General features: G+C 31.1%; 1 protein-coding gene, 2 long non-coding RNA genes and 1 other non-coding gene across 9 annotated transcripts; 1 reads left to right on the forward strand and 3 right to left on the reverse strand.

Moving 5' to 3' along the window:
- Positions 1–2,430: 2,430 nt before the first annotated feature.
- On the reverse strand, positions 2,431–18,100 carry LOC117126581. The gene is made up of 2 exons (XR_004449228.1): positions 18,021–18,100; positions 2,431–17,666 (listed from the first exon to the last, which is right to left on the reverse strand). It is a non-coding gene; the product is annotated as an uncharacterized LOC117126581 (long non-coding RNA).
- LOC117127038 lies at positions 14,645–14,748 on the reverse strand. Its single transcript, XR_004449796.1, has one exon. It is a non-coding gene; the product is annotated as a U6 spliceosomal RNA (small nuclear RNA).
- Positions 18,075–20,407, forward strand: LOC103829313 (sucrose transport protein SUC2). Its single transcript, XM_009104974.3, has 4 exons — positions 18,075–19,419; positions 19,555–19,618; positions 19,911–19,954; positions 20,043–20,407. Exons 1-4 carry the CDS (start codon positions 18,163–18,165, stop codon positions 20,217–20,219), a joined length of 1,542 nt encoding a protein of 513 aa, XP_009103222.1. The 5' UTR covers positions 18,075–18,162; the 3' UTR covers positions 20,220–20,407.
- Positions 20,408–21,640: 1,233 nt separating this feature from the next.
- Positions 21,641–25,748, reverse strand: LOC103829314. 6 transcript variants are annotated; one of them, XR_004449212.1, is made up of 5 exons: positions 24,843–25,748; positions 24,367–24,766; positions 23,820–24,260; positions 23,322–23,743; positions 21,641–23,234 (listed from the first exon to the last, which is right to left on the reverse strand). It is a non-coding gene; the product is annotated as an uncharacterized LOC103829314 (long non-coding RNA). The 6 variants fall into 6 exon arrangements; XR_004449214.1 differs by having other exon boundaries at positions 24,367–24,551; positions 24,640–25,748; XR_004449213.1 differs by having other exon boundaries at positions 24,367–24,556; positions 24,640–25,748.
- Positions 25,749–25,998: the final 250 nt, after the last annotated feature.

The following is a 25,998-nucleotide window of genomic DNA, read 5'->3' on the forward strand; positions in this document are numbered from 1 at the left end:
AATATGTGTGTGAAAGTAAATTTGGAAGAGTACGCAAGTAAGGAAAATCAAATTATGATAAGAGCACAATGCATAGAATCTACATCAGTTGACATTTTATAATTCCAATGTACATAAACTCCATCAGAAAACATGCTTTAAACAAGTATTAAACGGACAAGCTAAAAGGTCAAAAGTTTCAAGAAAAAATTAATGTTTTCATTAAATTGAGTGAATCTTAGTAGCTGGAAGCATACAACATAGTTGTATATGGATTTGCGGGATTCATTGTCGTCCCAAGATCAAACAATCCCTAATAACTCAACCTTAAATAAATTACTTCAGACCATTAGCATAACATGCGCCAATCTTTCTTCTATAAAATAAAATACTAATTCAATCAAATTAGGTGCTTTGAGAGATTGTATGAACCTGAGGAGAACCTATTCTTGTGGCTAATGGGATTAATTTAAACATGTATGTTTACTTCACCTGCAACTAGATTTAAAGATTTATAGAAAATAGAAGATCACATTATTTCTCTTCAACATCGACATTTTCCCAAAAATGCCAGTAGCAACTAGCAAACATGACACTTCTCATTCTTCAACGATGCTGAGTTTTAGCGATGGGCATGTGGTACAAACCTAAGCAAATGGAACCGACCAAACCAAAATTATCGGTTCCCTGTTTTCATTAATCGGTTTTGTGGTTCGATTGGCAAGCAAGGACCAATTGGTTAAAACATATCAACCAACTAAACTGAATATAAAGAAATTGACCAAAAAACAAAAAAAAAAACTGAATAAACAAAAGTTTACTCACCTGATTTTTTCCGAATAAGCAAATATATAGACCAATTTCAGTTCAAATATATATATTTCAAAGGAATACGAAATGAGAAAAAATATCAAAATTAATTTTTTTTTAGTAAAAAATAAATTAAATATTTAAAATATATTATTATTTTCATTTGTTTGCATACCCCGCCCGTAGGGCGGGTTGATCACCAGTCTAGCATAAAAGAAATCATACACTAATATTTAAAACCACTGACAATAAAAAAAAGAATGCATGTCAACTATATAAAAAATTTAGTATCATTAACTTTTTGGTATATTAATTTATATTTCTTATTAAATTACAAAATAAAATTGAACAGATCTTCCCACTTCAACACATATAAACGCTTGATTAAATTTCACTAATTCGGTGTAGAAGACTGATTATGTTGCAAATTCAACAAATATTGCGAAATAGAAAACTCCACATATTTTGGCGAAACTGGAACAAGAAAAGGGTAAAAACTGAAAAGATTAGCTTCTGAGAGATGCAATTTGGGAAATAAATTCAAAGTAAGCTGTAAAAGGAAGAAATTTCTCACACATTTTGGCAAAATTGAAACAAGAAAAGGGCAAAAACTGAACAGATTAGATTCTGGTAGGGACAATTTTGGAAATAAATTAAAAGGAAGAAACAGATCTTAAGTGCGATGATTTTAGGATGCAACATGGAAGGAGATGAGCCACACGATATGTTAGTAATTTTCACGTTAACGTAAGTGGCCTCTGCAGTGCAGTGTTGGGTTGGGTGGAATCTTAGGGCGGTTAGGTTCTTTTTGACTGCGACATTTTTCTTTCCTTTTTGGGTGAAATTGTGAATGATGTAAAATTTCTATTGGAGCTAATAAGTAGTACACAAATAAATGTTTGTTGTCTTATTATCACAGTCATTATATTTTTATATACCGTTTGAAAATCATGGATAAGTTTTAATAAACTTATCCATGATATATATATATCTTCTTCCTTATTGATTTACATGAACATGTGAATATGTGATGAATGGAAGAAACCCTAAAGCATAAAAGATAATACATAGATCAAATAGTTTTTGATAGCGACAAAACCTAACATAGTCAATATGCATGTGCGGACTCTTTTATATGAAACAAACAGACATTCTTGTGAGTTGTCATATAGTACGAGCCGCTTCCACTTCGTTTAGTGGTGTCTTGTTGACGCAAGCATGCGGCTGCCAAAACCAACCATAAAACTCTTGGGCTCTCTGTTTTCAAGTTATTTGTATCGGAGTCAAAATCGTTTTGTGTTAATTATATGTCTGCGTCGTTAACATCCTTTTAATCCTAGCATAGATCTCCATACGACATAAATAATACTGAGTAGATGGAAATGGATATCATTTAGTCTTAACCAACAGAACGACACAAATATGAGTGGATTATATATGCTTCCTTCACTTAGAGCTGGATCAACAGGAATCCAAAATCAGCAAGTTGATTGGTCTTACTAAAATTGATGTATACATAACTACATAAGCATATATTCAATTATCAAATAAATAAAAATCAAGGAATGAGTGAGAATTTCTATCAACTCCAGAAAAGAAAGGCCAACAAAACGAGGAATAAAAAAAAGAGTTTACAGTAACAAATCAAATCAAGACATTATGATCCGAAATAGTAAATAGTGAAAAGATTGTGAAACGAAAGTTATTCTTATCAGCACATAAAATCGAACATCGTAGTGGTTATGGAATTCGGGAATTTGGAAAATGGGCATTTCTCTCTATTCTCTTTTCTTTTATGTGGTCAATAATTGAGAATATTGGAATTAAAATTCCACAAAGGACATTATTACAAAGCTTTTTATTATATACTATTAATTATTATTGTCATTGTTGTGCTTGTTAGGGTGGGTTCGAATCAAAACATGCCATTCGCAAGTATCGCCACTGTCCCATACCTTGGACATTATCATGATCATGTATGATCAATCATCCACGCTCTATATAAGTACGCATATATATATATACATATTCATTCATCATATATATGCATGTATGTGTGTGATTCATAACTACATAAACATTTGTTGCGAGGGTTCTCCTCGATTTGAGAGATTTATATTAATTCAATAAATCTGTTTATATAGGATGTGTGGATTGTAAATGCAGATGCATGTAAAGCACTTTATATACACAACGAGTGTTGATTATTCTCACAATCTTTTGGCCAAATTCGTCACGGCATATTTTGTTGTGAATGTGTACATCTTTTTCACAGTCACTCGTACGCGCACTTACCCTTGCATGCGAATATGATCAAATATGATTAGTAAAAAGAGCACTTAGATTCATATGTACATATGATTCCTATAGTTTCGAAGAAGATTTGACAAAAAAAAACTCATTCTTATAAACTATTTACACTAGAAGACACTATAAGTTAGCTGTAATGGTTACTTTCATTTAAATAGAAAGCGTTTTTCGAAAAAAAAAGACACTATAGTGATAAGTGATGACTGTTAAGAAAACTGATAACGGGTTTCCTAGTTCATGAAAATAAAATGGGTTAAAACACGTTTTATATGGATGTATTCTTAATATTTAAATGTAATATGAAATAGTGATTTAAAAAAAAGGCTTATGATAGTGATATTTTCTGTAACATCTTATGTAACATCTTATGTTTCTAGGTAGACATGATTTAAATAATCAGCATTCAACAGAGATTTTCAATGGATATCCTCATGAAATTAGTTGTTTCGGGTTTTGGATATATTTAAAAGATGAATGGAGGTTTAGGATTATGCTACCACTGCACTTTCATTTAGTTTGTATAGTCATATATAGTTGTTGTTGGGGACGAGTTAGTGGGCGTCTATTTGATTTTAATAAATATATTTTTTTGTATTCATCATACAAGCGCAAGATCTATTATTGTTATCTTTTGAGATTATATATTAATTAGATACTATTAAGCGTCTTAAATATTGGTTTTGAGAGTGAAGTTTTACTTTCTGAATGATAATTTTGAGATTAATTGTATTGTTCTATGTAGAGCCATTTCTCTCCATATTTTGGAATATTGATTAATTAGCCGATTGTCATGACTCATGATGAAGTAACTATTTCTTCGTCTGAAGAGTAGATACCCGCAAGGGTTCAAAGAAACAAAAAAGACAGATCAAGAGGAATCATACAATAAACCAGCCAAAAAAAAATACAAGTGGTTTAGCCACCTTCACTGACAAAGAGATCCTTAAGCCAAGAACGGAAACTTGAAGCGACTCATGTTTTAACTGGCGCCTTCCTTTGGAGTTCGATCTTGCGTGCTGCTCGCTCTTAGCAACCCTTTCAAGTTCTTCCCGTGTGTTCTTTCTTCTACTTCTAGGTTCAGCTCATTCTCGCGTTTTTCTTACTGTAATTGTTGTTGTGTTGTAGTTTCTTTTTGGCGTTTGTCTTCTGCTACTAGTGATTCTCTGTAACTTCTGTCACAAACTTTAAAATGGTAATGCAATCTTAACATTTTTACCAAAAAAAAAAAAAAACTTGAAGCGATATATGATTGCCATGATCCTCTCTCTAGTCACACATTTAGCAATGAGATGAGCTCCTAAGTTAGAGGATCTATGAGCATGCTCTAGTCTCCAATGATGAAGTAACTATTTAAACATGCCGAACTTCTCATAATTAGTCTAGTGGATGAAAATGTTATCGTTTTGTTGTTTTAATGTATGACACTGTATGATAAATTCGGTGCCCATGATGAAAATTCGTTTTATATATCTTATTCTTATCTAGATATTTAGCCATTCCCAGTGTTGTCTAAAAGCTAGTAATTAACTATATGTGCATCATGTGCTTCATAATTCAATATAATCTAGTTTATTCCTTGAAAAGCTAGACTAAATGAAAAAAAAAAATAAGAAAATAATACAAGTGTATGGTCTTGTAAATCTTGCGAGTATACGGTACATCGTTGTTACATGTAACACGCGGCTCGACCGGTTTAATCTAAACATGAACCGTATATTTTTAGCAAGTGGTGGAGGCCGCGATCCCATTTGGTCCATGCACTTGGACAGTGATGATATGGTCCATAAACTAGGACAGTGATGATAATCTTTCTCTTGTTTGTTTGTTTTCCTCTTTGAGATTTCAAAGTAGAATTTGAATACTTTTTTTATATTCTCTGATCGGGAATAACTGGTACCATATTTTATATGCCAAACAATACTCCAAAAAGATATTCGGAAAGATATGAACCTCTGTATAATCAAACATCAAAAGACCTTATACATATAATATATATGTAGGGAATAATTAACTGCTAGTACTAAAGTATGTAAAAGACCTCACACAAGATAAATTATGATCAAAATACAGTATACTCTATATAATATTCGATAAATTAATAAATAACACAAATTAATTTAAAGTTAGTTCTGAATAGGTTCAGCGATAAAATATAAGATAATTGTTTTTAAAAAATATTATATAAAAATATGGTCCCATTAAATTTACAAATTAATAATTTATATATATGCAATTACTATAAGGATAAACAGAAATTTATATATTTTTATTTTATATTCACAATAGCGTCTATTTCTATTTTTTAAATTCAAAATATTTTGATAGTATTTAATAAAATTTTATCTAAAACTCATCTAAATCCTATAAATAAATATTTTATATACACTAAATAATATAATAAAAATAATAGTTTTTTATTATAATAGTTTAATTATTTTCTTATGTTACAAAAAATATATTTTAAAAATAGTGTTAAATTAATAAAATAGTAAAGTCTCAATATTATAAATTTAAAGAGTTTTTACTGTAGTTACATTATCTTTACATTAATAACAGAGTATCTTTAACAGATATTGTTTTACGTTCCAATACATTTTGGGATTTTTATGTTATTCAAAAAAAAAATTCTAGCTCATTCTGAAGTAACGCTGTGGAGAATGTATTTGAAGGAGGTCTGAGGTGATTTGCATTAAAATAACAAATTTATTGTTATTCAAATATGAATTTTAAAAATTCATTTAAAATCCATTGTTATTGAATTTGATATTTTTATAAAGTATTCTGAAATCTATTGTTATTGAAAATAGAGAATTTGTACTCCCTATACACAACATATACCCTATTTGCACTCCATACCCTATTTCCCCCCAATTTTTTTCCCCCCATCATCACCATTTTCCCTCAACTCTATGGTATCCCACTTCTTTTTGTATATTGAGCTAATTTACTCTTGAAAATATTTTAAATTGTAAAATTTTAGAGTTTTCAAATGATTTAAGAGTGTGTTTGGATGGAATTTCTTAATTTAAAAAAAAAAATCAAATTTCGTGGTTTAGATGATATGTTCTAGAATGGCTTAATAAAAATCATTTAGAATTCTTTAATTTATTAAAACTATCTAAAACTTCATTAAAAATCAAATCATCTCAAACTTTAAATTGAATACACGAGACCGGAGTTTCCTGCATGCGAAAATCTTGTGTTACCGACCGACTAAGTCTATAAACCTACCGACTAATCTCATACGTGAATTATAAGTGTAGTTCGGAGAGCTTAGCTCACCACATATTCATTTGGTCTTAGTTCATCGTCCGCTTTCTAACATGCAAATCAATTTATTGCATATGGGATTAAATTAAGAATAGAGCGTATTAGCCCTTGTCTTGGGATCGTTCATGCGGACTTTTTTTTGAACTTTTCATGCGCACTTTAGCTCATTCATTTTGTGTCAATGAATCTTTGCTACCAATTCTTTTCAGTTTTGAACTGAATTTTTGATACATAAACTCATCCTAACTGTATTTACAAGTTTACTACTTTACTAACGTCGTTGTGTGATTTGAATCTATAACAAAATGGGTTGGGTGGATATCTTTTTGCAGAGAACAAAGGTGTTTGGTAGGTGATCTACATCGTCAAGGAATTAATAGGGTCAATCCGAAATAATGACTTTTCAGGAAAAGAACAATCGAAAATATTTGGAAATACTCAAAATAGTCTAGTGTGTGTCAACCTCATATAGGTAACTCTTTTCTTTAACAACCTCAAACAAAACTTGAAAATAAATCAAGATTAGAAAATAAGAAATCCAGCTAGATTTGAAATTTAACTTCTAGAGAAACGGGACCAAACATATATGCCATTTTTCTGGCCACGGGAATATTCAATTATTATTGTGTTAGGTTTAAATTGATTTATAAACTCAGGTATCAATATTAATAGGAATTGCGATCTGGTAAACTGTACATTATTGTTATTACTGTAACTCGGTCTATCATTATAAACGTTAGAGCATCCACATTGGTATGTTTAGACATGGGCATTCGGAATCCCGATCGGGTTTCGGTTTTGTCCAATCAGTTCTCGTTTTTTGGGTTTATCAAAACTAACTCCATTCGGATTATAGAAAGTTTGGTTTGGGACCGGTTCGGGTTCTATCGGATTCGGCCGAGGTTAGTAAATATTCAAAGAACCGGTACAACCCATTGTATTTTTGGATTTGGGTCCCAATTGATTCTTCAGTTTAAATGTATCCGATTTGTATTTATTTTGTAACCAAAATCAAAGTAAAATCGGTTCACCGGTTTTAAAATACCTGATTTGTATTTATTTTATAACCAAAACATAAGTTAACATCAAACATGATCATTCAAAATCAAAGGAAAGATAAACATAGTTATCGATAGAAAGAAAACCAAATAAATGAAAGCATAAAACGAAAACCATATTCTCATAAAATGAGAAACATTATTCAATGAAAACAAAACCAAAATCTAAAAAAAAATAAGCTTCAACCGCCTTCTTCAACCATCAAGCTTCATGTAATAGATAATTATTTTAGATGTTCAATATATTTTGATACATATTAGAAATTAAAGATCATGTTTGGTACAAGTTCTCTTTTGAGATTTTGAATGTTTTGGGTTCGGTCGGATATCCATTTAGGTTCGAGTTCAGTTCGGATAATAGCCGTAGCCCAAAAATTTCATAGAACAAGATGCATTCAGTATTTATGTCGGGTTCGAATCGGTTCAGACTTATTTTCATCGGATCAGGTTTTTGGGTTCGGTCGGGTTTTTGGGTTTGGTTTATTAGCCTAGTCCTAGGTATGTTAAGTGAGTTTCTCATGATTAAATTTAATATAAATGATTAAAAATTAAGTATAAATGATTAATTAAGAGAGACTAAAAACAGCTCTTCTTTGAGAAACTTTCAAAAAAAATTGAGACTCAAATCACATTTGTTCTTTTAAGTGTAGTTTATTTTTCTAAGAAAGTAAAAAATAATTTTAAAAACTAAAATGAAATTATCTGAGAGACATATATGTTACTATTATCAGTGAGAACTCCAAAACGTTTTTTAAACAAAAACGATATTGATATTTTAATAAATTATAGCTATATAATTAAAAGTTAATTATAAAATAAAATTTTGACTAATTTATAGGTTTCAAGTGTCATATATGGTTCTAGTGAGTTTCTAAACATTATCATGTGAGACAAAAAAAAAAAAACGATCGGAAGATAGATGTTCTTTATGGTCGGTCGAAAGTTTAGTTTAAATTCATGGTAGGTACACTAGCTAAGATATAAAGATAGATGTTCTCTCATAAATCATATAAGGATCGAGTTTGTAAGCATACCTGAAGAAGTTTCGTGGTTTGTCACTACTGTTTGACACACAAACACATCAAAACATAAACAAAAAAAAATCGCAAATAGATTTTAACAATCAGAGTAACTACTACACCCTCGTATCGACAGTTTTAATAAATCCTTATAAGATTATTTTTTGAAAAAGAAAAAGATAAATTCGGGTCTATTAAAGATATGGATCTAACTCTCGGGTAAGAAATGGAGTCCACGACAGGTCCTTTTAGATTTTCATACGAACATATTCGCAGTCTTCGTGAATAGAATAATGTGACTTAGTTTCCGCAGTAGGAGTTTTATACGAACTTATCCGCAGCCATCGTGAATAGAACAATGTGACTTAGTTTCCGCATCAGAAGAATCAAACTCGCAATATATTTACATTCAAGATCCATCCACTTACAAGATTATAATATATGTGTCGGCAACAAAGTGACTACAGCGATGTTGTATGTCATGGGGTTTACGTAATCCGTGAAGAAGAAAAGAGAGAAATATCCAATAACAGACTCATGACGGCCGGCCAAAATCAAAGTCTGAAAAATAATTAACATATGTAATGAAAAAGAAGTTTGAGAAATACCAAGTTAGTCTTCTTTTTTTTTGTTAACAGTGAAAGTTTAATTTTCTCTACATTTGGAGTCAGCTTTAGATATTCTAATTTAAATAATAACTCTGTATAAGAAAGAATAGATTAAGCTCGGGACATTAAAAGAACCAATCCTACTACCATTAGTCCATCAACAACTTGATACCACAGAGTTAGTTAACGAGCAGTTATTAGTAAGTGTATGGTCCGAGAGTCCGGACTTATAACAGCAAGCTGGACCACCTTTGCTCAAAATGGTTGTGCCTGCATCTCTGGGTGCAAAGCAACTCACCAATGGTTTATATAACACGTGGCAAACCAGAATGTATGTATTCCCCAAATTCATTAAAAAGGTCATTCTCTTTTCTTTTTTCTTTTGCTTTTTTTTTTTATCTTTTGAGTAAGAGATTTTAGACTAAAAAAAAAAAAAAAGAAGAGATTTTAGACTAAAGTTCGTATATCTTCTCGAATTGGTTTGGTTCAGTTGTCACTCTATTCTATAAATTTTAACTCATATTATTAATATTTTCTTAAGTAAAAAAAATAAATTCTTAAGTAGATATTACTATTTTCAATGTGTATATATATTTGATTGAAACTGGTAAGTGGTAACAGATGTATTTATTCCCTCTACCCCATCTCTCTTGTTTTGTTCACTATGTGTATTTATTACTATATCTCTTTGTATTTTGTGAAATTCAGTATCTTTTTTGCTATGGATTAAAACCCCCACTTAAAAAGGATCGTAACACTTGAAATTATAGATGTTTGTATAGTGATAAACATATGACTGACACGATCTGTAAAATAACAAAGCTTTTCATTTCTACATAGGAAGATTAGTGATTTTTGTGTATCCAAATAAATTTTTAAGATATATCCGATCCAACTTTTTAGAAAATAAATTGTTTAGTCCGACATATTTTTATTTCTTTGATATTTAGTATTTGTTTATATTTTTTCTTACTTTATTCTTTCGAGTTATGCATGTTATGCATGCATGGTGTGATGCTGCCATTTGGAAGACCAAGTTGCCCAACATGTTTATCTAAAAAACAAATATGTGGATACTAGTTATGATACACAGCCTTAAATACTACCTCTTCTATATATTTAAAATTTTGATATTTTGAATTTTATGTTTACATTTAAAGATTGATGTTTTAGATTTAACTAATTAATGAACTTTACTTTAAAATTAAAATACAAATCTAAATGTAAAAGCATATAGTTAAATGGTTAATGTCGTGAAATTAATTCAAACTCAGATCACTTAATTCATCGAATTGCTTATCACTAGATCATATGTTGCAAACAAGCACAAATCAAATATAAAAGAAAATAAAGAACTCAAGAACAAAATGTATCGAGGCAAATTTTTGTTTGTATATTATTATATGAATAAATAACTTTACAAACTTTTTTAGAATTTTACAATTTCTTAGACTCATATTTATAATTGTTTCAAAATCTAATTTTTTTCTTTTTAAAATATATATTTATCCTAAAAAAACATTTGATTTTAAAAAGTCTATTGTACCGCGGGAACCTTTAGCCCCTACATTCTCTATATGTCAATCTTTTTTTAATGGAAAAAAAATGATTTCACCTACTTGCTAGAAATCTTAGCAATATAAATAATCTTTTTCAATACGGATTGAACCTGAGCAAGAAAAGGCTACTAACATTTTTTTTATCACTAGGCCAATTCAACGTTGGTCTAGATGTCAACTAGATGCTGGTTTTTTTTGGTGCATAAAGATTTAACACTTCTAAAATTAACACCATGTATGTGTGGTTAAATGTTTTGATTTTTTATAACTAGGATGTAGTACAAAATATAAACCGCTTCATTTATTGTATGTAGAGAACGGTTTCATTGTACAACGTGCCTAGTAATATTGTCTGAGTTCAATTAGTTTCCAGCTTATCGATAATTAAGCGAACCTATTATCGGATATATGGTAGATTGTTGTAACAATCCAAATAAACTTAGCTTTAGTTTTGATTAAATTATTTGAATCAAAATCGTTTTGAATATAACAAAAGAACTGATTATTTTCTAGTCACGAGAGAACTTGGTTTTGCGTACGTTTTTACTTTAGAAAACTTGTCCTAACTTTAACACTAATATAAAAAATATAAAATTCGAGTGACATATGTAGATGCGCGTGGTGTATAAGATCCGTGAAGGATTTGGGGAGGAAAATAAAGAGACTCAGATGCTTGATTCGACTATCTTATGTGATGGTTCGATGGATCTAGATCCTGCTCAACCAGGAAAAAGGCAAGATTCTTTGCTTAGCAAGATATTTTGACCCTTTTTAGCTGATTATTTGGACGAGATTTGGTTGGTACCACTAAAAGAATATTAATAGCAACGCTATAGTATGAAGCAGTGGTTAAAGTCTAGCATATGATTTTTTTTCAGCTTGACAAATTTTATTGCCTAAATTCTTTCTTTCTTATAATGGCTTTGAATGTTGAATAGTACTATTTTTTTAATGACCAAATGGATGATTTGAGTATGCGATAAAAAGGGACATTGTTATACTTCCACAAGCAAGAAAAAAATGAAATAAATTATCAAACACTTCATTTCTATAAGTGAAATAGTTTAGCAATTTTTTTCATATATACATATACAATACATTATTATACTATTCTTACAGAAGTAAATTTGACAAGATTGTTTTTTTTTCTTCATATATACATATACAATACATTATTATACTATTCTTATAGAAGTAAATTTGACAAGATTGTTTTTTACTAGATTCTGATTCACATTCGAGTGCCGGTATAGTTAGTCGTAACATATGAACTACTTTGCGACGATAAGTTCGACGTACATTCTTTTACAAAAAAAAAAAATTGACGTACACAGTAACACAGGTCAATTTAGTAGTATAGCTGATGTAGTTGAGACAAACTGAGAGGTATGTTTAGGCATGGGCATAATATCCGTAATCCGAAATCTGAATCGAACCCAAACTGAAAAATCTGATATGTATCTGTTCCGAAATGTAGAGAATATCTGAATAGATATTGCATATTAATATTTGGTTTGATTGATAGAGTTATATATGTTCAGATTTTTTAGTTCAAATCGAAACGAATAACGTTAAATTAAAATTTAAGGATATTTTGTTCAGCTTTAGAGGGAATAGGTAACTTCCTCAGGGTAATGTAAATACACGAACACGTTGGTCTCTTTTTCCACGAAGAATATACTTTGTCCGTCAGCCGTTACTTTTAAATGACACAATAGTTAAATGTAAGTAGACTCTTTTGTCTTTTGACTGAATATGTATTAACGGAGTCTTCCCATTTTGTGACGTCTCTAATTTTTATTCTTTTCAGAAAAATTCGTTGATTATTCTTTTTTCTATTGAACATTCGGATCCTTTATCGTATTTTTTCTTCTTTTAATTATCCAAATTTGTATTTGATTTCTCCTTTCTTTATTGCTGTTAGCCGTGATATTGCTTTTTTCAGTTTTGTAATCATTTTAGAGTTTGGTGCTACAGACGCTTCGAATTAGGCTACAGACGCTTCGAATTAGGCCACACACCTGTTATGACTTTATAAATCTCAATAAAAAAATTCAAATTTTCACAAGTATATTTGTTATATATTCCCTCCTTTCTATAATATAAGTTATTTTTTGTAAAAAACATAAAATTTAATAAATCTACATTTTAAAAGATACTAGTATTAATAATATCAGTTTGAAATAATTAAACAATTATAAATAATACAATAAAATATTATTAAGCAAGCATTTTAAAATAAAATTCAATTATTTCAAATAGCAAAACATTTTTATATTTAAAAATTTTAAATATTCTCTATTATAGAACTTATGAAGTAGTTCACAATAAAAGCATGGTTTTATGGATAAATATTTTTTTTTAAATCTTGAAAATTCATGCAGATTAAGTAAAACATACACCATTGGGAATATTGGACCAAACGTTAAAGCATCTTTAATCTTACTTTATTTTTTTATTTTAAAATAAAATTTAGAGTAAAATTTAATACATTTTTTTATTTTATAATGAAATAATAAATAAAATTAGAGTAAAACTTAATTTCATAATCACTTTATTTTGAAAAAGAGTAATACATTAGAAATGCTTTGAAAATGATTGAATACATAATAACTAAACAATGCAACTTTAGTCAACTCATAACAAAGACACTTGAACGCATATTTATATATATATATATATCAAATACAAACCCTAACTCCAGTTATTTCCGAATAGTTTTATTTCTAAAAAGGATATAGTATAAACTTAGATAATTGGATATACGAATATAAACCTAACTATTGAATTAGATCAATAAATTCTAGATTAACTGAAAAGAGCGGAGTGCTAGTTAAAGGATAGCTTACAGGAGTCAATGAGCTGACAACTTCTCCTTCCTCTCTATTCAGTGAATCCATAAGGTTGTATATCCCGAGAACTGATCAACACCGCGTCATCCGAAATCTCTGATACATATTATTTATTAAATTATCTAAAACTTTCCTCAATATTAAGATTTCATTGTCAAACTGATTTATTCCGAGTTAAAAAAAATGCATGCATCTTTTAGAGTATAACTTATTCTTTAGGCCTGCCCGACTCTGGAGTGCCTTTTTCTGCTTTTATTTTTGCTTTCTATTTGGTTGACAGAAACATCAAGCTTCCAGTTCATGATGCATGATAAATAAAACCTTATAAAACATCAAGTCATCTTGACTTAGTGACAAAAGGATTCCAGTTGAAATTTTTGTCATAAATTTAATTCATCTTGATCACTTAACCATGATATTTAGATAGATTAGTTGCATACCCTGATACATGACTTCGTAGAATCGATCTTTGGACTTACAAAACTTTTGGACCTCACGGTTGTAAAAAAAAGATCAAAATGTAACTCAAATTCATGATCCATGATAAACCTCATAAATACTTAATTATCATTGCTTTCTAGTGAAACGCAATCTATTATACTTTGGATATATACTCCAATGTGGCACACAACAAAAACACCTGATTTTAGTTAAATTATCAAACTTTAAAAAATATATATATGAGTGTCTAACAGTTTTATAAATACTGAGACTTCAATTTAATATATTTTTGAATCAAATACATATACCTTAAAAGTCTGGATGCCAGATATATATGTTTATCCTATCTTAGTCAGTTAAATATTTTTAATTCAGCTTCTATTATTTTTTTTCAAATGATTAAAGAAAGATTATTATGGTATACATATATACCTTTTTTGTAACATATGATGTATATTTTGACTCTTTAATGAAGAAACAAAAGAAAAAAGTGAGGCAAAACCCATGTTGCCGAGTCATTACCAACTACGGGTGCATAATGATGGAACAAAGCACAAATCTTTGAACACAAACTAACTACAAAATTCTTTTGTAGTTGCAATCCCCGACCCTAATGTTTTGGAATTAATAAAACTGCAATCATTCACCAAAATAAAGTACAAGGCCATTATACATTCTCATCTGAACTTTTTAATTATATATATTATTGTGGTTTCATATTGTTTTTTTTTTAACTGAAGAAATTTTGACTATTTCTCGATTTGTACGTGTCATCCTTGCGCAGGAACCATGCTAATCTTCTGTATATCATTTCAATTTTATCGGATGATCCCGAAGGGACTGGTTTCATATTGTTTCACACAATTACTCTGTATTATTATTATAATAAACCATGAAATTATTTGCATTTGAACTGCAATGATACAGTGTCCACTTTGTTATGTGGGAGACATTTACCAGATTTTGTTAAATTGTTACTCTCTTTTGAGAGTTGGTTATTTTTGGTGCGTGCAATCTTCTTTATTTATTTTTGAACTTCCACTTTTGTTTTTTAATTTAATCTGTTATTCTTTGTGGACGGACAAAAATCAGCCATTTTATTTGAAAATAGTTTGTATTTGTGCAGTTATTTAGGATTTTATCACTAGACTAACAATTATACTCCCACCACAATTAATGTTTCAACAATCGACAAGATATGTATATACTATATATATATATTCAAATCTCAGTTGACATCATTTTTCACCTTCAAAACAAACAAGTTTACTCTGTAATTCAACTTGAGAGATTAACAAACAAAATTGTCCTGAGACAGACATTTACTTTCACAAGTCACAACAATTTAACATATTTCTATACATTAGCTTTCTTTTTTTTAGCACAATTTTATACATTAGCTAAAACCTTCATTTTGTAACCAAAACAACAATTTCCAGCTATTTAATTATGTCTTCTCACGTACCGATCTCTACTTTTTTTTTTTACTTCTTTTGCTCTATTTTCTAAACAACAAATTTCTTTCTTTTATGTTTCATATGTACAAGGACTTCTCCTTATCTTATAATATTTTGACTAAGGCTACTCGTAACCAATCCTATAACGTGTATTTTTCGAACATATCTAAAATCATGCAAAATTTGTATGAAAGCCATAAATTCCTTATAACTTCTCAGTTCTGTTTTTTGTGTGTTTTATTAGCTTTAGTTTATATGTATATAACAAATACTGTAATCCACAATTTATCTAGCAAAAAGATGCATGAAAGTAATTCAAACATTTACTATTATGTCATTTTCAAAGAGAATGGTTAAAAAAATTAGTAAAAAATAATCATATATATAGCCTGAAGATGAATTAGTTGGAGAAATAGTTGAATGATCAATTTTAGAAGTTTCATAATTATGTCACACTTCCGGTGGAATTAAGGAACACAAACATACATATATGTACTGATACCACTCCTGCACTACATAACATATTTATTAGTAGTGAGTCCACAATATTGCTGATAGGTGCGAGACTTCGAAGATAACGGAACAAATGGACAAACATGTGATCCTAATATCTTAATAAGACCCAGATATGCCTGCTTATATCCATTTAAATGTAGATCAGAGAATCTGTAGACAAACTGTCTTCAAAATTTAAGACAACCTTCTTTACTTTTTTTTTTTTTGACAAAGAACCTTCTTTACTAATTTACCAAAACATATATATTGATAAATATTTCTGTAACTATCTTCTGGGGTATTATTTTGTTTATGTGATTGCCAAATGGTATCCTTCTCTGTCATTATTCTCTTCACACTGTATATTTTTAAAATATCTTGAAAGCATATAATTACTTGTTAAAAGAAATAGTGATTATATTCATGCATAAAATAACATACCAACTATATATTTCAAGTTATTTAATGCATTTATAAGTTTGATTGATACCATTGTAACTAAATATAACCTCTCTTACTTGGTTAATCACATAAAATGCGTATAAAGTAGTTGTATCATGAGGTAATCAACAGTAGAAGAGTTGAACATACTGTTACAAAACCGTCAAAAACATAATCAGTTCATCTAAATATCTACCAGACAGAGATGTTTTTATTTATTTTTTGTATTGATATATACTGTATATATATTATGTGTATGATATCCTATTTACGTCTGAAAATAATAATTATATTTTATAAAAATAGTGTAACGCCGAAACTTATTCCAGTGCGCCACTCGCTCGGATCGAAATTCGAAAGTTATATTCCTTTTTTTTCTCTTTACCTAATTTAAAAATCCAAAAAAAACAACTGGAATATATCTACCAGCGTAGTATATGTCCTTACATATTATTTCTGACTTTTTGCAATCCGAACTTTGAGTTTAACAAAAGGAATTAAAAGGGTGAAAAGAAAAGGTCAGAGAAATTCGAAGGTCCATATCAGTAGTAGATAGTAACAATTAAGTTCCAAAAACAGAAACTAATATGACGCTTTTTAACACTTCAAATTTCATTACATTAAGTTCTGAAAACCAAAACAAAGCTACTACAGAGTTGGAGCTTAATAATTCTAAAAGGTTCTGAAAACCAAAACAAAGCTACTACTTCCGGTACCGCTCTAGGTTTAATTTTTTTTTGTCACCCGGAATACCTTAAGTGGTAAGAAAACGCGAATTATGCAGGTCTCGCGGTGATTAATCATTGGACCTATAAACTTTTTAGAATCACACCATAGTTATAAAAAAAAAAGAGTTGAAAAAACAACAGAGGAAGAGCAAAACAGAAAACAAAGGAAAGAGATACAAAGAAAAAAAAAGAAGGAAAGAAATACAAGTAGATACCACAACAAACAAACAAACCTCATGCTGAAAGATGGAGGCAGATGAGAAGGACTAATGCTATAAGATAGCAATCCCAAGCCAGAACTTGAAAGATGGATCAACCCTTTAGCCCGGAGAAGTTTCTTGAGAAATCCGATGATGGAGCCAAGTTGGACCCTCCCATGCAATGTAGGATTGGAAGCTTTGTCTGAGAATGACACTCTTTGTAATTTCAGTAGCCATATGATTTTGGTTCTCATGGACAAACATCAATAACCACGATTCAAATGATTGTAGGAGCTTTACGATACCATCAGCTATCAACCGGAGGCAGAGTGGAGATGAGGATGCAAAAGCACCTCTTTAACATCCATCGATGAGTATTCAAACAATTACTCTTTTCTGGCGCATGTTATTCATGCATTCAACCGCCCAAAACAGTACCCTAAAAAAAGGAAAAAAACTAATAAATAAAACAGAAATTTAATGTAAGAACGACATATGTCAATGCTGTACCCTACACTAAAGAGCAGCTCTTCTTTTTCTTCTGCCTCAAACTCTTTAATAAGTCTTTGATCATCTACATTAACGGTATCACAATAAATTATTATAAATAAAAGAAAATAAGAAAGTGAAATGAGTTTTTTAAAATAAAAAACTTTAAATCCCATCAAACAATTTTTTTAATCAAAAAGTTTAATTATAAATGGAACAACATAACTAAACTAAATTTACAGAGGAGACACTCATAACTAAACTAGATATTGGATGAGTATCTCACCAATAGAAATACTTTTACCTTGTCTCCTCTTCGGATAATCCTATCCTTCTCTTCCTATAAATACCTCTTCACTCTCCCTCTTTCTCCACCACCAAACCCACCAGAAACAACCACTGTTAAAAACAAAACAAACTTTCTTTGTCTAAATCTGATCAGAAATATGGTCAGTCACCCAATGGAGAAAGCTTCCAACGGTACGTCCGCGCTAGAGACGCAGACGGCTGAGCTTGATCAGCCAGCAGCGCTTAGAAAAATCATATCGGTGTCTTCTATAGCCGCCGGTGTACAGTTCGGCTGGGCTTTACAACTATCTCTGCTGACTCCTTACGTGCAGCTACTCGGAATCCCACATAAATGGGCTTCTCTGATATGGCTCTGTGGCCCAATCTCCGGCATGCTTGTTCAACCCATCGTCGGTTACCACAGTGACCGTTGCACCTCAAGATTCGGCCGTCGTCGTCCTTTCATCGTCGCCGGAGCCGGTTTAGTCACCGTCGCCGTTTTCCTCATCGGTTACGCCGCCGACTTAGGTCACAGCATGGGTGATCAGCTCAACAAACCGCCTAGAACGCGAGCCATCGCGATTTTCGCTCTCGGGTTTTGGATACTCGACGTGGCTAACAACACCCTCCAAGGACCATGCCGAGCTTTCTTGGCCGATCTATCCGCGGGGAACGCGAAAAAAACGCGGACCGCAAACGCGTTTTTCTCGTTTTTCATGGCGGTGGGAAACGTTTTGGGTTACGCGGCGGGTTCTTACAGGGATCTCTACAAGATGGTCCCTTTCACGATGACCGAGTCATGCGACCTCTACTGTGCTAACCTCAAAACGTGTTTCTTCCTCTCCATAACGCTTCTCGTCTTGGTCACGTTCGTCTCTCTCTGTTACGTGAAGGAGAAGCCATGGACGCCTGAGCCAACCGCAGACGGGAAAGCCTCGAACGTTCCGTTTTTCGGAGAGATCTTCGGAGCTTTCAAGGAGCTGAAAAGACCGATGTGGATGCTTCTTATAGTCACTGCACTAAACTGGATCGCTTGGTTCCCTTTCCTCCTCTTCGACACTGATTGGATGGGCCGTGAGGTTTATGGAGGTAACTCAGACGCAACTGCAAGCGCAACCGCTAAAAAGCTTTACAATGATGGTGTAAGAGCTGGTGCGTTGGGGCTTATGCTTAACGCTATAGTTCTTGGTTTCATGTCTCTTGGTGTTGAATGGGTTGGTCGGAAAATGGGAGGAGCTAAACGACTTTGGGGAGTTGTTAACTTCATCCTCGCTATTTGCTTGGCCATGACGGTTCTGGTGACTAAACAGGCGGAGAATCATCGGCGAGATCACGGCGGTGCTAAAACAGGACCGCCTGGTAACGTCACTGCTGGTGCCTTAACTCTATTTGCTGTTCTCGGTATTCCTCAAGCGGTGAGTTTCTCTCTGTTTTTTTGTTGTTATTTTACTGAAAAAAATTGTGTCCATTGGCTTATTATTATTTTGATTATATTAGAAATAAATTAATAACCTAATTTTGACTTTTTATTTTATTTTAATTAATGGCAGATTACGTTCAGTATTCCTTTTGCACTAGCTTCCATATTTTCAAGCAATTCCGGTGCCGGCCAAGGTAAATTTTCTAATTTAAGTTTTCAATTTAATTTAATTTAGTTACCCCTTTTGTTTTGGATAATGCAAGTCTACACTCTTCTTAAACGTGTTGGGACCTAAAAAAGCTATAAGCATTTAATACGTACAGATTCGTAATTTAATAATTTATTGAGATGATTCTATAAGTCACTGATAAAGTCTTAAATATATTTGTTACAAAAAGGTATTAAATATATTTACAAACGATGAATTACACCAATTTCTTGAATTAATAATGTTAAACTAAAGATTTGCGTCTTTCATTCGAACAGGACTTTCTCTAGGTGTTCTAAATCTGGCTATTGTCGTCCCACAGGTAATAAAATCGTTGAAAGCAGTTTTATTTATTTAACTAGATATAAATGCTAGGATTCTGATAAATATGTTTGCGTAATTAAATGTAGATGGTGGTATCTGTGGGAGGTGGACCATTTGATGAAATCTTCGGTGGTGGAAACATTCCGGCGTTTGTGTTAGGAGCAATTGCAGCTGCGGTGAGTGGCATATTGGCTTTAACGGTGCTGCCATCGCCACCACCGGATGCTCCAGCTTTCAAAACTGGGGCTATGGGATTTCATTAAGTTTTAACAGTGTTTGATTTGGCTCTGTTTCTCTCATAAAACATTAGTGTTATTGTGCAAATTCTACATAAAGAGAAGAAAGGAAACTGATCTTCTCGGGAATGGTCTGTATTTTACATAACCATTATGTCCCTTTTTATGTAACTGGGTTTTAAGTTGAGTATATTTTACATTTGTTACTTTCAAGGCTTCATTGTTTTGGACCTTTCGGTAATACCTCTTAATCGACAAAGTATTTATCGTGACCTAAAACAATTCAATAATCATTAATTTGATTATTTATTTCACAATTTTTTTTTTGACAAAGCATGATAAGTTTTGAACATTTACAAATAACTTGTTTAGTTTGTTTCCTATATATATATATATATATCATAACGTTCTTAAGAACATTTAAAAACTACTAGGATTAAACCCGCCCTACGGGCGGGTGAATAATTAATTTAAATATATTAAAACGTATAATTTATCACGTCAAATTTATCTTTTTATTTTACAAATCATAAACTTAATTAACTGTTAAAATCATAAAAATATAATTTTTTTAAAAAAGTTTGTTTTAGTTTAGCTTATATCGATATGTCACATTGACTATTTTTAAAAATGAAACATATAACTAATAGTTAAATACAATGTTAAATTTTCTAAATTCTCATTCACTTTTATACACAGTCACACACAAAAAATTAAAATTTATTATCATAAACTAAGTTTGTCATACATTTGCTTTGTAATGAAAACTTGTCATCTGTCGACTCGAAAAAATCGTTTCTTTTTTCTAAGAACAAATCATTTTCTCTTCTTTTATGTGCGTTGCCTCTTGAATTTTTTTGCGAAAAAACTCCACTTTCACACAATCAGATTTTGAATTGTGAGTTGTGTCAAAAAAAAAAGATCTCTCTGAGTGATTTAGAGACTTCAGGATAAAAAAATATTGGTTCACAGAAGAGTAGTGAGTTGGAGAAGAGTAGTGAGTCGTTTCAAGCAGTTTCAGCGCATGTTTTCTCTTCTCCTTAACCTTTCTTCTTACTCTCAAGCTTGATCATGTTCTTTTTCAATCAGGGTAGTGAATTTCTTTATTTCTTTTTTCGTATTTGCTGCCTTGACTTCTCTTTTGTATAGCCAAAATTGGGATAATTGTTTGAATCAGTTAATGTGTTTTTCTGATATTGAGTTTTGACTAAATCTAGTTTGGATACAAACTATAAAAATTGGATCCATGCGTGTTTAGCGATTTCTAAAGTAGAAGCCTTTATCATCATTTGACTTTGTCTTTTGCAGATTTATATTTACACCATTGTGGCCGTTTCTTGTTGTGATTTCATCTCTTCTCATCTTTGCATTCTCTCTTTTTTTCATCTTTTTCATATCTTCTTCTATTTCTGTATGTTTCTTTATTAGTGTGATTTTATTATTTTAGCTAAAAATTACACGTCAAATTTATCTATTTATTTTATAAATCATAAACTTAGTTAGCTAAACAGAATCTAATTATTTTAAAAATCAAATCACAAACCATAAAATATAATTATTCTTTCAAGTTTGGTCTAATTTAGCTTCTAACGATGTCATCTCGATTATTTTTAGCAAAGAAACATTTAACTAATAGTTGTAGCTTTAATCTAAATCTTATGTTAAATTTTTAAAACTGTCCTTCTTTTTTATACACAGTCACACACAAAAAATAAAAGGATATTATCGCAATTAAGTTTATCATCATCTGCTTTTATCGTGGAAACTCATCATCTTTCGACTAAAAAAACAGTTTTTTATCTAAAAATAAATCATTTTTCTTCTTTTATGTGTTTGCCTCTTGAAAATTTCCTCGAAAAAACTCCAGTACACATAATCAGTTTTTGAATTGTGAGCTGTGTCAAAAAGGGTCTCTCTGATTGATAATATGACGAACAAAATCATCATATGTTTTGACTCTAAAATTCATACTTTCAGCCCACATGCAGGTGAATAAACAATAAAAATTACTAATAACTAATAATATGAAATGTTGCTTAGTAATTGAGAAAAAAATGACATTAAAAAATGCTATAAGACAGACAAATATTGAAAACATTAATGTTTCTCGCTCTTAAATTCATATTATGATTGTGTTCAAAAAAAAAAAAATTCATATTATGTATATTTTCTTCTATTATTGAATTTATTTGCTTTTACTTTTCTGACATTTAAATGATATTAACATGATATTATATACATTAAATATAATATAATTTTGAAATTTATATTATCTCCTCTTATAAAACATAAATTTAATGTTTTCCATTTTGTTGCGTCGTATTAACGAAAATATGTTTTTAACCTGAATTGTAAATTCAAATATAAGAAGAATATACATTAATGTTTTTCATGTGAATTTTTAAATTTATATTTTTAACATAAATTTACTATTTTTATCTGTGTATATAATTTTGAGAGTTATTAAATAATTTATCAATAATTTGTATGTACTTAAAAATATTTATGAAGATTAATTAAATTTTTTAATAAATATATACGAAATAATATGTTCTAGTAGATCAATATGTAATGTAACCAAAATATGTTTTATCCGAAGTTCAATTTACCAAGTGATTTTTTTTAATGAATCATATGTTTCATATTAAAAACTTATTATTGGAAATGTTTGAGAAAAATTGTCATCAATTTTGAAAATATATTTATACTGTTCGTTCATGAATATGTTTAGGTGTTTTGATTTTCTTCCAGGTCGTATTTTTTTGTTTTCAGTTTGGTTCTGGTTATTGGTTTGGATAAAACAAAACCCGACAACATGTGTCACTTTCTTGTATTTATGCAATATGAACATGTCCTTTGCTTTATGAAATTGTAAGCCTTAAATTCGCTATAACAGATACTCTGAATAAACTCAGATGTTGATCATTACATCCCAAACAACTATAGACAAATATGCTAGAAGTAAGACTAATCCAGAAAATACCATCAAGCATATCATGTATTTCACGGACTCACACTCTTCTAAACATCTGTCCCATGTACCTGCAATGTATTTATATGAAAAAATTGTTTTTAGTAGGACCAAACATCCGTAATGTATCAAAGCGTATAAACCTTGACATTTTTTACCTTTCAAACATAGTTAAGTAGCTTGTGGATTAGTATGTGGAGAAATATGTAATGTTGATCCATTCACGATTCTGAGAGAATCAATGCTGACATCATGGTAGTACCATATTGTGCGCACAGTTCATAAGCAGAATTATGCCATCGCTAGAACAAACATTTGATTGGTCCGCTGGTAATAGAACTCCATCTAACCTGAACCTACAGCTCTCAAACCATTCACTGAACATGAAATCCTGCAAAGCTAGGCTCTTGAGTATTTCTCTTTGTTTAAGGGAAGTGACCTGTGAGAGATGTGAAGCACTGAAGATTGTATAAAGCTCTCCAGATTCTACTCCATGATCTACTGAGTATCTGCATAGCATGTTTCCCATCTCTTCTCGATCTGATTTTGCATCAGGGCCTTCACGTGATCTTATAATCATCTAAAGATGATAAAAATAAACACATTAAAGTTTATATAATCACAAATGAAAACATCATTAGAAGCTTTACACTTACCTTTTAAGTTCGATTGTTTTAGAAAACTCTCAGTGCAATCAGCTCCCCAAAGAAGTCCCTTGTAATTACTTTCGCTCAGACCATCAGCCATCCACGGACACGACCATAAAACATGGTTAAGAGTTATATTCCCATCATCATTCTCGCCAACTTCTCTCCTGTAAACCCTGTCAAGTTCCTCTAATGAACCCAACAATAAAGTGCTATCTTCATGGACCCGAGAGGAGCTTTGAAAGAGGCCGCCATGATTTGTGTAGACACATTATCTGCAAAATCAGATGCCAAAGGTAACGTTTTGAAACAATCGATACACTTGGAATGTAGCACTGGACCGTGTTCACCGTATCTGTCACATGTCTCTTTCAAGAAACCAAACTCTTCTGCAGAAACTCTTGTTTCTGAGCTTCCACTAAGTAAAAATACCCTCGCAGGCATCAGAATCTGTAGTTATCAATCAGAATCTGAGCTTCCACTAAGTAAAAATACCCTCGCAGGCATCAGAAACACTTAAAGAATCTAATTAATTGTAGAGACTATACATAAGTACCATCGAAGCTAAGAGATTGTATCATCATGGTCTCACCAGATGCGGCTGATAAGCTCCTCACCGTTCGGATCACCAACAACACTACTCTCCATTTATCTTCCACCAACTTGGAATCATGAAGACGACACCGTACCGAGCATTCTCTGTGGCATAAACTTCAGCGTATTTGAATTCACATCGCTCTGCTGAACTTTAGCTACATCCTTAATGTTAGCCACAACATAAGAAGAATACAAAGAAGAAGATATGTTCAAAGAAAGAGAGTATCATCACCTCCATAATCAACACCAATAATGAGTTTCACCACAACGGTCTCACAGATGGGTTTGAGGAAATCTGCAGGTGTCTTTGTGGTTCCGGAAACTCTTAACTCCACTTCCACTCATCTTACTTTGTTAATCTGAGAACGATCCTTTATGCAATTGCAAACACAAACTGAGAACATTGAAGGAGGAAAAAAAGGAGCTGAAACGAACCCTTGTGGAGTATTGATGGATCGATTAAAGCTCAGTGCGAAATGGTTTCAAGGGGAGAAGACGAAGTGGTAGAGGAGAAGGGAAAAGACTCGCGACTTCAGCTCCGTCGCAGACTTAGGTCTAATCAAATGAAAGAAGCCCAAACCTAACTCCAACGAAGCCCACACATCTAATTGCATTGAAAACAAACTTTAAGCCCATATCTAAAAACGAAATGTTCTGATTGGTTGAATATTTTTAGTGACGTGGCATAGCTGAGAGTTGAGATTATCCCCCTTTTAGTATTGTATTGATATCGACAAAAATTGGTAGAGTTTCTCAACTATTTGTTGAGGTCCCAAAATGTTTCTGAAGAATTCATAAATCAATTAATGTAGAATAATTTCCCAAAATTAAAACAAAAACAATTGAAGTCAGACATTTATCATATGTTAAGAATTAAGAAAATTAAATATTGTATTGTTACTTAAAAATAAACATTAAAATATATTAATTTAGAAAATCGTATATATTTTGTAGCTTATGTGATTTTCTCAACTATTTGTTCTTATCAAGTATATTAGAAAGGAGTAATACATAAACAATCATTTTTTTTACTCAAAAATACCTTATGCTATGTTACCGTAGCTGTACGTTGACAAAAAAAATGTTACCGTAGCTGTACCTTCTTTAGCAAATACATCTAATTAAAAATTCATATAATTATCTAAGCATATAGTATAAAGCTAATAAACTAGGAAGAACTAAGCTAATAACGTGTTTGATTAGTGTAGCAATAAAGTGATGCTTTCGACTTTCAGATGTAGGTGAGGAAATCCTCTAAATATTTGATTGTGCTGTCTTGTATGAAGAAAAATAAGCCTCAAAATCCATACCAATGTGCAGTTGCCGTAAAAAAAAATACTTTAAGAAAAAAACATGGACAAAAACAGCACAAATGATTATCTATCTCTGGTACCCCTTGAATTATGTACTTGGAAGTAGGGTTATAGAACGTGATTGTGATCTTTAGTTTTTTTTTTTGTCAACGATCTTTAGTTTGTTTAATTTGCCATAATCTGCCTAATGAAAATGAGTCCAAAATTTTAAAAGTTCATAAATACCTTATTAATTAACTAAAAATGTGCAAGTTATTATTTTAATACTCATATAAGTC

Source organism: Brassica rapa, chromosome A07, assembly GCF_000309985.2.
Source record: "Brassica rapa cultivar Chiifu-401-42 chromosome A07, CAAS_Brap_v3.01, whole genome shotgun sequence".
Taxonomy (NCBI): Eukaryota; Viridiplantae; Streptophyta; class Magnoliopsida; order Brassicales; family Brassicaceae; genus Brassica; species Brassica rapa.